General features: G+C 35.8%; 1 protein-coding gene across 6 annotated transcripts in view; it reads right to left on the minus strand.

Annotated features, from left to right (window-relative positions):
- The window catches only part of LOC112047239 (protocadherin-like wing polarity protein stan), a 227,333-nt gene that overhangs the window by 49,530 nt on the left and 163,696 nt on the right, over positions 1-14,107 (minus strand). For 4 of the 6 annotated variants that reach the window (XR_008250991.1, XM_052882694.1, XM_052882691.1 and 1 more), the window contains 5 exons: positions 13,358-13,413; positions 11,082-12,265; positions 9,041-9,242; positions 8,103-8,243; positions 26-252 (listed from right to left, as the gene is read on the minus strand). Coding sequence is in view for 5 of the 6 variants with exons in the window: in XM_052882694.1 (XP_052738654.1) it covers positions 26-252; positions 8,103-8,243; positions 9,041-9,242; positions 11,082-12,205 (1,694 nt within the window). In the remaining variant the exon portion in view is untranslated. The remainder of the gene's footprint in view (positions 1-25; positions 253-8,102; positions 8,244-9,040; positions 9,243-11,081; positions 12,266-13,357; positions 13,414-14,107) is intronic. The other 2 variants (XM_052882693.1, XM_052882692.1) reach the window with 1 other exon arrangement.

Raw genomic sequence — 14,107 nt, forward strand, 5'->3', positions numbered from 1 at the left:
GACTGGGTTTCTCCAATATACCAACCTGCTGGACATCCGATCAGACAGTGGGCTAGCCTGGTCAGTAGCCTTTACGATGACAGTGTATCTGGACACCTTCTCCCTGTCCAGTGAAGCTCTGGTCATCAGCGCGCCGCTTCTACCATCAACCCTGAACACTTCTCTGGCGTCGATCTGGTCAGCGTCTATAGAATCGTTCAGAAGTTCCAGGCTCAGGGTCTCTGCTTTGACAGAATCTATTGAGTATTCCACCTGCAAACATATTTATATTTATGAAACTAATATAATGGTAACAACAAAACTGCAAAACTGATATACAAAGAGTTTAGTTTTAGCACAGAAGAAAAATATTATCATAACTATGTACTTTATATTGATCGGTTTGGAAGCGGTGCCAACAAACAAAATAAACTTTTAGAGTCACTTTGGCAATTATTTGTTAAAAAGATTTCATTTTTATGTTTGTAAATGAAGTTCTTATAAACTACATTTAAATTGAATTTCCCGCGCATTAATCAACGTCAAAGTATTATCTGTGGTGGCAGCACTTTTTTATTCTATGTTTAGTTTATAATTCATCTGTCAGAAAATTCTCGAAGTTATTTTGTACAAGTGAAGCGTTAACAATTTTATTGGAAATAATTCTATTGTAAAAGAATATTTGAAGCAATAGCTTTTAATGTTGTTTCTCTTTACAGGTTTGTAATTATTAGTTGTTTGTACCGTAAAAATAAGTTGTATTTGCAAGAATGACTTGATGTTCAAAACAAATAAATTTCTCTTTACAGCAACAACTTTACTTTTGTTTCAATAAGCAGCAATCAGCATATTACAAAACAACATTATTTATAGCTGTTGTAAACTATGGAGAAGTTAAAGTTCGAATTTGTTGTGAAAACTGGTGAAGATCCGAAGACAAATGTCATCTGCATAACCTCAATTATGGACGCCGACAAAAACAGGTTTTTAATTCCGGTAAAATTACAACCGGTAAAACTGCATACTGAGTTGATTAAAACTCAAACTTTTCAAAAAGTAAAGGCTACACTGCAAAAAAGACATGAAGAAAGACAAGTATGGATTTCATTAACACCAGAATTACGCGATACATATGCGGATGAAGATGGAAATATGCAGTTCAACGGATATTTACTAGAGGAGAGTACATCTAAAATTCAACAGGTTTCAACGAATGAAATGTCAACAGAAACTCTTACTAAAATCCTGGAAAGTTTTGCTGAATCAAACAAAGAGTCAAAGCAGTCTAGTTTAAAAAAGTTATCTGAAAAATTTGTAATAGAAAAATTCACAAAAAAAACATCAAGTGTAACACAGTGGATGGATATCTTCGAAGCTGAATGTAATCGTTTAGGTATAAAGGATAGTATTGAAAAGATACAAGTGTTTCGGTTATTTTTAGAGGATTCTTGTCAAGATTGGTATAATTCTATGCTTATAAAATATACAATCAATTCAGAATGGGATAATTGGAAAATTAAATTTTGTAAAACATATGAGGACAAAGGCTGGTCACCAATAAGGTATGCTTTTTTATTTAAATACAGGCAGGGTACATTACTGGAATATGCTTTAAAGAAAGAAAGGCTTTTGTTAGAGGTAAATAAATCTCTTGATACACGTACTTTAATAGATTTAATTGTAATTGGGTTACCTAATTTCATAGCAGATGAAATTGACAGAAATGCATTGAAAGATACTGAGGATTTATTTAGTAGTATCCGGGGCCTAGAACATTTAAGGGATAAAAAGATAGTGGGTAAAAAAGTAGTAGAATGGGAAAATAAGACAAAAGAAAAAAACTTAAATAGCTTGCATGACAAACGACCATGCAGAATCTGTGAAAAAGAAAAGAGAGGGACTCGATATCATTCAGAATCTGTATGTTGGTTTAAAAATAAAGTTGATGATCACTCTAAAAAAGAGCTAATTAGAAGTGTTAATAATTCTGAGTTAGAAATGAGTTTAAATGAAATAGATCCAAAAAACTAATTATTCCACCATTAATCAAAACTAAGTTAATTATAAATGATTCCATAGAAACGCTCGGGGTTTATGATTCAGGATCAAATGTAAGCATAATTAATTCGAAATTATTATCCTTAAAAGACAAGCCCAACAACATGAATAGTAATCGAGCAAATTTAAAAACGATTAATGGTGTAAAAAAATCTATGGGAATAGTAACGTTAAAAATAAAGATTTTTGAAATAGAAAAAAAAATGAATATTTTTGTTATAGACAAACAAAATTTTGATTATGATTTTTTAATTGGATTGGATTGCATAAAATCTTTTCAACTGATTCAAAATGAAAACTTAGAGATCACACAAAAACTAGGCAAAGAAATAACACAAAATAATGAAAATATACCTGGTTTTACAGTTAAAAATATTGAAAACAAACACTGTTTCATTGATGATAATAATGTTAAAGAATTAACACTGAAACATAATTTCCATATGAGTGATAAGTTTAAGGTTAACTTTAATGAACACATAGAAGTAACAAACTTCAACATTACAGTAAATCATTTAGACAGTCAGCAACAAAAAAAAATAGGTGAACTAATAAGCAAATATAACTCCCTATTTGCAAAAGATAAATATGATGTAGGCTCAGTGAAAGGCTATGAGGCACATATTGATTTATTAGTAGATACATATTGTAGCAAAAGACCATATCGATGCAATTTTGAAGACAAAAAAGAAATAGAACAGCAAGTTTCAAAATTATTACAAAATAAATTAATTGAAGAATCTTACAGTCCTTTTGCAGCTCCTGTAACTTTAGCCTATAAAAAAGAAGAAGGAAGAAAATGTAGACTATGCATAGATTTCCGTGATTTAAATAAAATAGTGGTTCCTCAGTCGCAACCATTTCCACTTATAGAAGATTTAATGATAAAAACAAGAAATTGTAAATTTTTTTCAACGTTGGACATAAATTCTGCTTTCTGGTCTATACCTTTAAAAGTGGAAGACAGAAAAAAAACAGCTTTTGTTACTCAAGAAAATCATTTTCAGTGGACTTGTCTTCCATTTGGTTTAAAGACATCACCTGCAATATTTCAAAGAATACTAAGTAGCATTATTAGAAAACACAAATTATCCAATTTTACAGTAAATTTCATCGATGATATTTTAGTTTTTTCCCAGACATTCACGGAGCACATTAAACACTTATCTTTGCTATTGGAAGCTATTTCAAAAGAAGGTTTTAGATTGAAATTTTCTAAATGTAAATTTGCACAAGACTCTGTAAAATACTTAGGTCACATCATAAAAAATAATACAGTTACTCCACTAAAGGATAATTTAATAGCCATAAAAGATTTTCCTGTTCCAAAAACAAAGAAAAATGTCAGACAGTTTTTAGGCAAAATAAACTTCTATGGAAAATATATACAAAACATATCAATCATATTAGATCCTCTACACAATCTTTTAAGAAAAGACCAAAAATTTATTTGGACAGTAGAGTGTCAAAAATCTTTTGATAAAATAAAAAAACTACTTTGTTTAAAACCTATTTTAGAAATATTTGATCCAGATCTTCCTATTCATATATATACAGACGCTAGTATACAGGGTTTAGGGGCTATTTTAAAACAACCACAGGAAGACGGAGAAGAAAGGCCATGTGCATATTTTTCGAGAAAATTAAATGACAGTCAAAAAAGAAAAAAAGCTATTTATTTAGAATGTTTAGCGATAAAAGAGGCGGTAAAATACTGGCAACATTGGCTAATAGGAAAAAAATTTAAAGTATTTTCAGACCATAAACCCCTAGAAAAACTGAATATTAAGGCTAGAACAGATGAGGAACTAGGAGACCTCACATACTATTTATCTCAATTTAATTTTGAGGTAATTTATTCACCCGGAAAGGACAATTTAGAAGCAGACAGTCTAAGTAGAAATCCAGTATTAGAATCACATATAAATCAGGAAGAAATCTTGAAAGTTGTGAATTTTATCAAACTAGAAGACATTCAAAACGATCAAGAGGAAAATGAGGAAATAAAACTATATAAAAATAAACTAATATTTAAAGATAAAATTTACTTCAAAAGGATAGGAAAGAAAAACAAAATTATACTTACGGAGGAATTTAGTAAAAAATTGATAAAGAATGTACATGATACTTATTGCCATATAGGAGTGATACAAACAGGAAATAAAATCAAACCATTCTTTGTGGCAAAGAATTTAACAATTAATATAAAAAGAATGTGTGAGAATTGTGAAATATGCATAAAAAATAAATCTAGAACTAAATTTAAATATGGTTTGATGTCCCATTTGGGTCCCGCTACTTATCCGTTTGAAATTGTCTCTATAGATACCATTGGTGGGTTTGGTGGCTCCCGCTCTACTAAAACATATCTATATCTTTTGGTAGACCATTTCACCAGATATGCCTACATATTGACATCAAAAACGCAAAACGCAGATGATTTTATAAAACTCATAAAAAAAGTTATTCCTCAAAATAAAATTGGTATGATTCTATCGGATCAATACCCAGGTATAAATTCTAAGGAATTTAAAAGCTTTTTAGGAAAAGAGAACATAAGTCTCATCTTCACTGCGGTAAATGCACCTTTCTCCAATGGATTAAACGAACGATTAAATCAAACATTAGTAAACAAGATAAGATGTACAATTAATGAAAAAAATTATAAAATAGCTTGGACAACTATCGCTCATAAATGTACCCAGAGTTATAACGATACCGAACACTCAGTAACAGGATTTTCCCCAACTTATTTAATGGAAGGAAAAGTTATTGATATCTTACCAGATGAGCTGAAAGAACATAAAACACAAAATGAATTATTAAGAGATAGGAAAATAGCTTTGCAGAGAACTATAAATTCACACAATTATAATAAACAACAGTTTGATAAAAATAGAATAAATAACCAATTAAATGTAGGAGACTTGGTATATGTGGAAAATGGTAACCGATTAAATAGAAAAAAACTAGATGAATTAAAAATTGGACCTTATAAAATATTAGAAAAGTTATCTAACTCAATTTATAAAATTAGTACGGGTTACAAAAAGTTAGAATCAAACTTGTTCCATATTACAAAACTAATACCAGTACCGGAGGAGTTTTGTAAACCCGGGGGAGGGAGATGTAAATGAAGTTCTTATAAACTACATTTAAATTGAATTTCCCGCGCATTAATCAACGTCAAAGTATTATCTGTGGTGGCAGCACTTTTTTATTCTATGTTTAGTTTATAATTCATCTGTCAGAAAATTCTCGAAGTTATTTTGTACAAGTGAAGCGTTAACAATTTTATTGGAAATAATTCTATTGTAAAAGAATATTTGAAGCAATAGCTTTTAATGTTGTTTCTCTTTACAGGTTTGTAATTATTAGTTGTTTGTACCGTAAAAATAAGTTGTATTTGCAAGAATGACTTGATGTTCAAAACAAATAAATTTCTCTTTACAGAGCAACAACTTTACTTTTGTTTCAATAAGCAGCAATCAGCATATTACATGTTTTTAGTGTGGCGTTTACGGTCACTGGGCAATTTCGTTGACTTATTTCAGTTAATTTTATTTTAACACTAAACTACTAAACCAATGTTCGTGAAAATTAAATAGGACTAATCTGACAGTATACTTTTTTAAAAATAAATATCATTTTCAAAATTGGTTAATAAATGATGAAGGTGAGGTAACAAACATAAAAAACATACGCGTCGAATTAAGAACCTTTATTTTGAAGTCGGTAAAAACAGATTAACTATCATTTCCTAATTAACATACAGATACGTCTTTTGCTCTAATAAGGTAGCGCATACTTCGGTTTAGTAATCTAATCACACACTCGTACTTAATGTAAATAAGGTTCTCGAGTCAACGATCTCATAGATATTTGAGAAAGGCCATGTTTTTTAATTATATGTATAAATACCGGACACGATAAAAAGTTTGTTAAGAAGATAATATTTAAAACTGTAACAAATTTGTCGATGAAGAATTCATGACGGTGGGACCTTCGAAAAGTTTTATGTACTTAAATTATAGTCTGGCAAGTTTGTTGATGACACTCGCATGATATGCGGGCAACGGGGGGAAGGAGTGTTACGAACGAAGTTGCCAAGCTATAGTAAATAGATACGAGTATATTATTTTGAATTGGTATATCTAGTGGAGCTATAATAATGGTGTTATGTTGAAGGTTTTAAATTGCATGGGTGTACCTAAAAATATTAGTAGAACCGTATATGTACTTACTAGAAAATTCCATGATTATTTGCATATTGCGTGCCACTTGCTAACCGATTGCAAGCTTAGAACTTTCAGAAGTGCATCAACGTTCTGTAGCTTATAAATACTAGCAGTTTCATCAATATTGTTCCCATTGCCATGGGAATACAAGGATGAAATCAACGACATTATATTGTACCTCTTACGTCGTTGGATGAAATATATCGTCCTATGTTACTCGCTGATAATGTAGTCATTGGTGAAATAAATTTTTAAATCGATCCAGTAGTTTCGGAGCCCATTGTTACACTGATTAACAAAGGAACAAGAAAATCATATCTTAGGTACTTACCTCTTTTAACATAACTCTTTAAATTATAAAATTAGTTTAGACTAGGTATACTAAAGCGCTATAGAAATGTAAATAAGTAGCGACTTTATTATTTTTGTTATGTTATTTATGTAATAGACCACCAGGGGGCGATGCTTCAGCTTTTTCATCGCAAGTTATAAATTTCATTTTATCTGATGAGTCGTTTCCATTATGTGGTGCCTATGCAAATGTTTCTTCGTAGTTATAATGATAATGTCAGTGACTGGTAGTAAGTCCGGTTTTATCGTAAAATTGCAGTGGCGTAGCATGTCTTGGAGGGGTTCTGTGTCAAAATTAGTTGGGGGCCCAAATGAAGGGAAATTTCTCACAGAGGAAACAAAAATGATTGCTTTAAATAAATATGACAGTGTCCTAACATATACGAGTATAGAGGATGTTTCCAAATATTGGCGTATTTTTTTTATTTGTTACAAGTTAGCCCTTGACTACAATCTCACCTGATGGTAAATAATGATGCAATCTAAGATGGAAGTGGGCTAATTATTAGGAGGAGGATGAAAACCACAACCCTTTCGGTTTCTACACGGCATCGTACCGGAATGTTAAAAACGCGTATCCCGGGAATAAACAGATTGTTTTTTTTTTACATTTGTCATTTCTCTAATGAAAACTGCAGTTTCTTAACAATATGTTTTTTTTTTTCCGGAAATCATCAGATTAAGTGAGATTGTGGTTTACATTTTACAAATTTTTGCTTTCACACGTAAGGGGTACACCCTGTAGTCCAGGGACCCCGTATTATTGATACGGCTAATACGGTGCTAGCTACGCCTCTGTAACATTGGCTCCTTTATCACATAAAATTAATGGAATACGAACATTATGATTAAATGGTATATATAGAATAATGAAATCTTAATTGAATGATTTACATAAATTGAAGCAGTACTCATTGTTGATTAAATTTTAGTAGATGATAAAGTATCATATATCCATCATTATCATTATTATCAGCCTATTAACTATAGGCCTCTCTTCTTATAAGAAAGGGGATATGGAGCTTAAACACACCATTCTGCTCAAATGTGTTTAGTATCATAATGTTAAAATCACCTAAATAGTGACCTTGTTCAAGAGATTATCGCCAAGTGAAATGTAGAGTCAACCATTATTGTTCCGATAGTTGTTTCAGTCAATAGTCTTATAGCGAAAAGCTGCGACCAACATCTTAAGAAGCTTTCGCTTGACTGTTGGATCAAGGATCGGGTCTTATATTGATTCTTGATATATTGATTCTGGAGCCTTGACCATCGTTTGCTTGGGCACTCAAAATACCCACGGGAGGGCTGGATTATTTATATAAATTTTTAATTTGTTTAGTATTATATTATGTAGTTTACACAAAGAAAAATTGTAAAAATAAACATAATACATAAATAATAATTTAAAAAAAAAATTAAAATAAGTGTAAATAAACTGGGTCTAAAAGCTAAGCTAAGTGATAGAGAATGTACCTCAGCATTCTTGCCGATGTCTTGATCAGTGGCCTTCAGCGTGAGTACAGTAGTGCCGGTGCTGGCGCCTTCTCTCACTGACGCTTCGTATTGTTGCATTTCAAACACGGGCGCGTGGTCGTTGCAGTCTAATACGTTAATCTGGAAATAAAAGTCGTAAATATTTGTTACTGCGAGTAGAATTTGAACCAGTTATCTGTAAGTCTCAAGGCTTAGCATCCTTTACTGCGTGAGGCGCGGGGGATATAACACAAATGAGTCTGTCGTCTATTGAAACGTCACCTGTGAAGACACAATGTTTAAGGCAATGCTCATTTAAAATTATATGGAATTTAGCCCACCCCGTAGTTTCACGTAGTTTAGACGTGGCTTTCTGGTGGTAAAAGAATTCTGAAAATCGGTTCAGTAGATCCAGAGATCATCGTCATCACAATAGAGGTCCACGGCTGGACAAAGGCTTCTTGCATTGGCTTCTAAACACCACAGCCCGAGCCACCAACATCCAGGGTCTCCCTGCAACCCACTTAATGTCTTCTGTCCACCTAGTGGATGGCCGAACAGTGCGCTGAATCCGGTGAGGGGTCGCTATCCCAGAACATTGGGACTCCAACGTCCAAAAGCTCTTCGAACTATGTGGCCTGCCCATTACCACTTTAGCTTCTCGACTCATTTAGCTATGTCATTGACTTTAGTTCTTCTGCAGATCTCCTTATTTCTGATTCGATCACAATACACGACTTTGAGCCTCCTCTGATAATGAGGCCCAAAGTTAGCGACCAAGTCTCGGATCCGTAGGTCATCATTGCCAACAGCACTGTTCGACGACTTTCGTCTTCAGACACTGAGAAATTTTGGGCGTAAAGATGTCGCCGAGTTTCTCGAAAGCTGTCGCTGTATCTCTCGTTGTCTAGGCGCTGGAGGGGGAGTTAAGCATGAACCTGCAGCGTGGTGGTGCCGCTCCTGGGAGGAAAGGTGTCATCCTGCGCTACCACGCGGAAGTAGTGCACGTCGAGCCGCTCGCGGTCCAGCCGCGCCTGCGTGGTCACGACACCGCTGCGCGTGTCCACGGCGAACATGCCCGCCGAGCGCGAGTCCAGCAAGCTCGATATGGAGTAAGTCACTGGGCTGCTTTCTGGATCACTGGGGAACGAGAACAAGTAATAATTAGACAACTCTGACATAAAGTATGATTTTTTTTTAAAGAGCAACTGTTGAGTTTCTTGCCGGTTTCTTTTCAGCAGAATCTGCCTTCCGAACCGGTGGTAGAATCTTTACAAATAGTCAATTGACGTATCAAAAGTGCTTGTAAACTGAGCCTACTTGAAATAAATGAATTTTGAATTGTTAATTAATAATTCCTATAGCGGACACCTGTTGTTATTAACCTTTGCGTTAGTTTTAAACTAAAACTATCTACTTGACAGATTTTTTGAGGTTTACAAAGTTTCTTAACTATAAGTGTTCTAAACTTTTAATTAATGAAAGCGGTAGCTTCAGCGTAGCGTAATAAGACATGAAGTCCTAAGTTAACACGCGTTGACCTAGAAGATGCCAATGAAATTATGCTTTAAAGAAGCACCACCATCGTACGTAGAGGAATCATATTCATATCATAGCTGAGGGGAATTAATGAGAAACGTTGTCAGACAATAACATTATAATAAACGTACTCAAAGGTGTACGCTAAATAGCGCAGACTCTAAAAAAAGAAAAGCCTTCCATTTACGCTGTTCACGCCAGTCACAATAACCGCCGTCGCAGTAATTGAGGTATTTTAGCTTTACGGCCCGTCGGCCATTGTTCGTCACGTTACATTGTTTCCGGACCGCATGAAATAGATGAGATCATAAAAGCTCAACGAGCCAGCTTAGAGTCAATTAAAGCGGGCCAGATGGTTTATAGACGGGTGTTAGATCCGTGACATTCATGACTCATTGATTAAGGTAATTTTGGTTAAGTACTGGAACGACATTTGAAAACGCATTGACAGATGTGCCAACAAGTCTGTCGACTGTTATGACCTTAAAGTAGGGGGCCGACTTGATAATTTAATGTGGAAGATTTCTGTTCTGCTTAACTACTGGAACGACATTTCAATAAGTATCTATGGAAGCGACGAGATTGCTCGAAACTTGAGTATGGATAAATTAAATGATGTTTATAATTTGTGTTAGGGAATTTCCACTGCTAAGCTTCGTTATCGTTGAGACGCATTTCTCTGGTGGAACATTGATCTTAGTAAACACGAGATTGTAGTACCTACAGAGATTATTCAAACTTCAAACCGCAGCATTATAAATCAAGCCAGTATTATAAGTCGCAGGAATTGCTTGATTTCTGTAAGTTGATTACAAAATTAGGTAAAAACTTGGCTCGCTACTCAAATTGTAATTGAAAGTTGGCGTGTCCGTGAATGTTAATAAAGGTGCGGTAGAGTATAATCGCGGTTGGCTATCGAAGCTTATCGATATTGGGTTCGCCGTTCACTTCTAATAGTAGCTCAAAAAATGTCAGACAACAGATCGCTTGAGGGGCTTGAGGCACGTTAATGATAGTCCATTTCATTTTAGTCGTCATTTTAGTTAAGTGTTCGAATTATTTCAGAAGCTATTATATTGGAGAAACCGTTCTTTTCGTTTTGATTGTGTCATTGCTGCAGGCTCCTTAATGGTACCTCAGTGGCGTTACCGGGGAGTTTGGGAAAGCGCCTTAACATGGTATAATAAGTCCCGAAGGCAGAAGCAGAAGAAAATATAAGCGGAACGGCTCAGTATGGGCGTCTTCAATGAAACTTCGACCTCGGCTTCGTTCCGTACAAAGCTCGAAAGGATTTCATCCGTTCGAGGGCTTTTCGGAAAGGGAATTCACATTCTTGAACTTTAAACCTATGTGACAGGTCGTATTTGCAGTTGCAGAGTACAAGAAATTATAGACTTATGGTTTCTTTATTATATAGGTAATATTTAAGTAACAACTTACCGAGCCCTCACTGTAGTCACAATGACTCCTGGTGGTTGTTCTTCAGCCACGGACGCTACATAAAGAGCTTGTTCAAAATAAGGAGACTGGTTCCGGAGCTCCCTCTTCACTCGCCTCGCTATATCCGTGTCATTCAGCTCTTGGTGATGATAAACTATTTTCAATCGGTGGTCCGAATCAATTATATTAGTCCGTTCACAGTTGAACGTGAATAACACAGACACTTTCCACATAGGCTCTTGAATGCATACGTCACCGCTCGCCACCAAATCGCCTTGACTGTTCTCGATAACAAATCGAGGATCACTTACATCTAAGAATTGAACTCTACACTGTTTTTGAACTGTCCGCGGCAGAAATGCTGTCAGAGAATTAATGAACTGGGAATTCTTCAGGCAAATTCCCTGCCACCGATCCGTCGTCGGTATCGCGAAGCTGGCGTACGTCTCCGAAATCCACTGCTTCGCTTCAGCTATCTTAACATCTATGGCCATGTCGAAGGGTACTAATGGAGATCGTTTTTTCCTACTTCTATTTCTAAACGCGAAATCCTCGAACATTGCGTTGGACCACGGATAGGCCGTGGACAGTACACTATATTGACTAGCGCCCAACTCCTCTTCTTCCAACAACCTCCAGTCTATACTCTCTTGATAATTAACCGCTCTCTTATCTCTCTCGTGGTCGTCCTCGTACTGCAGAGCTGCATCGTTTTGATCGTACACTCGATCGAAGTCTATATCGTACAGATCAGCGTGTCGTCTGCTGCAGTCTTCCCCGGCGACGAGTATTCTGACGGGTAAGCTGTAGTAATCGATGTCCCTGATGCGCTCTGAGGTAGAGTCGACGTAGAAAGTGAAGAGGTTCGGATAGAGGACGCCGTCGCACCGTAATCTCTTTCGCAGCGTGACTAGACCGGACGTTCGGTTGACTCGTAGGATGTGGTGGACGAAGTTGGCGGTTCGATGGACGTCGATGGCGTAGGCGCGCTCGGAGCCGAGCTTGTAGACGGCCGCGTCGAGGATGACGTAGCCGGGCGGAGCGGTGTCGGGGACGATGATGAGGTAGGCGCGCGCGGCCGACAGCGCCAGCGCGGTCAGCACGGCGTGCGCCCACCGCGCCATTGTGATCCCTGTTCACCTACAGCAGCGCCGCCTCGTCCGACATACGTGCTCGTGGCCCATCTGTTAGAACAAAACAACAATTAACAAATATATTATAAAGCTGAATAGTTAGTTTCTTTGTCCGGTTGAACGCGCTAATCTCACTCATCTCAGGAACTGGCAAAACCTCGAAACTAGAAAATGTATGGGAATGACAGATCTTGATCACGAGACCTGTCGATAGCAAAATGTCATTCCCATACATGTCTAGTTTTCGATGCGTTAGCGATCGTAGAAAGAGAATCGACGTGCCACTTGGCTAGGGGCTGGTCCGATTTGAAAAATTCTTTCAAATCGGACCAGCCCCTTTTTTTTAGATAGCCCATTAATAGTTTTTAAGGTTACAGACAGATATGCTTTCTTTCTTTATATAATACACATTTGAAATTAATGAAAGAAATTATATTAGATATTAGATGCATATCGGTTTCAGTAAGAAAACAGAAGCTACACACAATATCAAAACTGTTAGGATACTAAAAATGTAATCCCAAAAGAATGAGTTTAAGCACCTCAGATGGAACATTAAAAGATAAAACATTAATAGCTTTTTGAGAGCAAACAACAAGCGGCTAAAGCGAACAAAGCTAAGCCGAGATCAACACGCCAGCGAAATCCTTGTTCCACCTTATAAATACTTTGCGAATAATTGGTGCTCGTAACGGGGTGTATCCACAGTTTCGGGCAAAATCAGCCAAGGTCCAAGATTAATGGCAGCAATTAATGAGGGCACGTTAGCAATTTCCGGCTTCATTGAATTTACTGATGGAGCATTGCACAAACGCTTTCCTTTCCCGCGGGAACTATGGATTTTTCCAGGATGAAAAGTGAAGCTATGTGTTAATCCAGAGTAAAATCTATTTTCATTCCAAATTTCAGCCAAATTGCCGCAAAATTGGCAAAGTTTCATACAAACTTTCATCCCCTATTTCATCTCCTTGGGGTAAAATTGATCAAAATCCTTTCTTAGCGGATACCTACGTCATAACATCTATCTGCATGCCAAATTTCAGACCGATCCGTCCAGTGGTTTGGGCTGTGCGTTGTTAGATCACTATGTCAGTCAGTCAGTCAGTCACCTTTGAGTTATTTATATTTAGATTTGAACTTTACCTTTTATAAACGTAGTACTAATGGATTCTTCGCTTCTTTTACTTCGTTGGAATCATCTGTAACAAAGATAAATAGTTTTAAAATTAAATCAATACATACAAATAAAATTAAGGTGTCTGTCAGTGATTTGAAGGTAATTGTTTTCTCAAGCGCTTAAAAAAACCAAACAAGTTTATTTTTAATTTCGTTTGTCTGTCTATCTGTCTTTCTGTTCGTTTAGTTAAAACTTTAAACTGTTGTTCCGACTCCAACTCTGTTCTGTTCTGCATTTCACTAAAGGACAATTTGCAAAAGCGGTATCGCTGAACTGAGTAAATCGAAGTTATGTCACAAGTTTTTCATGAATATAATTAATTTTTTCAAATTATAAATGTTACTTTAATTTATAAGATATCACGAAAACACCGTCAGTAAAAACGAATAAAAATTCTTTGACGTCTTTAATAAGACCGCCATTCTTTTTCTTCGATTGTTGTCATAGTAATTACTAGTAATATGTTTATTAACAATACATATTGTTATTTACAGAACAAAATAATAATTGCAAAATTGGTTAATAAATGACGTAGTTTTTTTTTATTCTTTACAAGTTAGACCTTGACTACAATCTCACCTGATGGTAAGTGATGATGCAGTAAGATGGAAGCGGCCTAACTTGTTAGGAGGAGGATGAAAATCCACACCCCTTTTTGGTTACTACACGGCATCGTACCGGAACGCTAAATCGCGTGGCGGTACGTCTTTTCCGGT

Source organism: Bicyclus anynana, chromosome 7 (assembly GCF_947172395.1).
Source record: "Bicyclus anynana chromosome 7, ilBicAnyn1.1, whole genome shotgun sequence".
Lineage (NCBI taxonomy): Eukaryota > Metazoa > Arthropoda > Insecta > Lepidoptera > Nymphalidae > Bicyclus > Bicyclus anynana.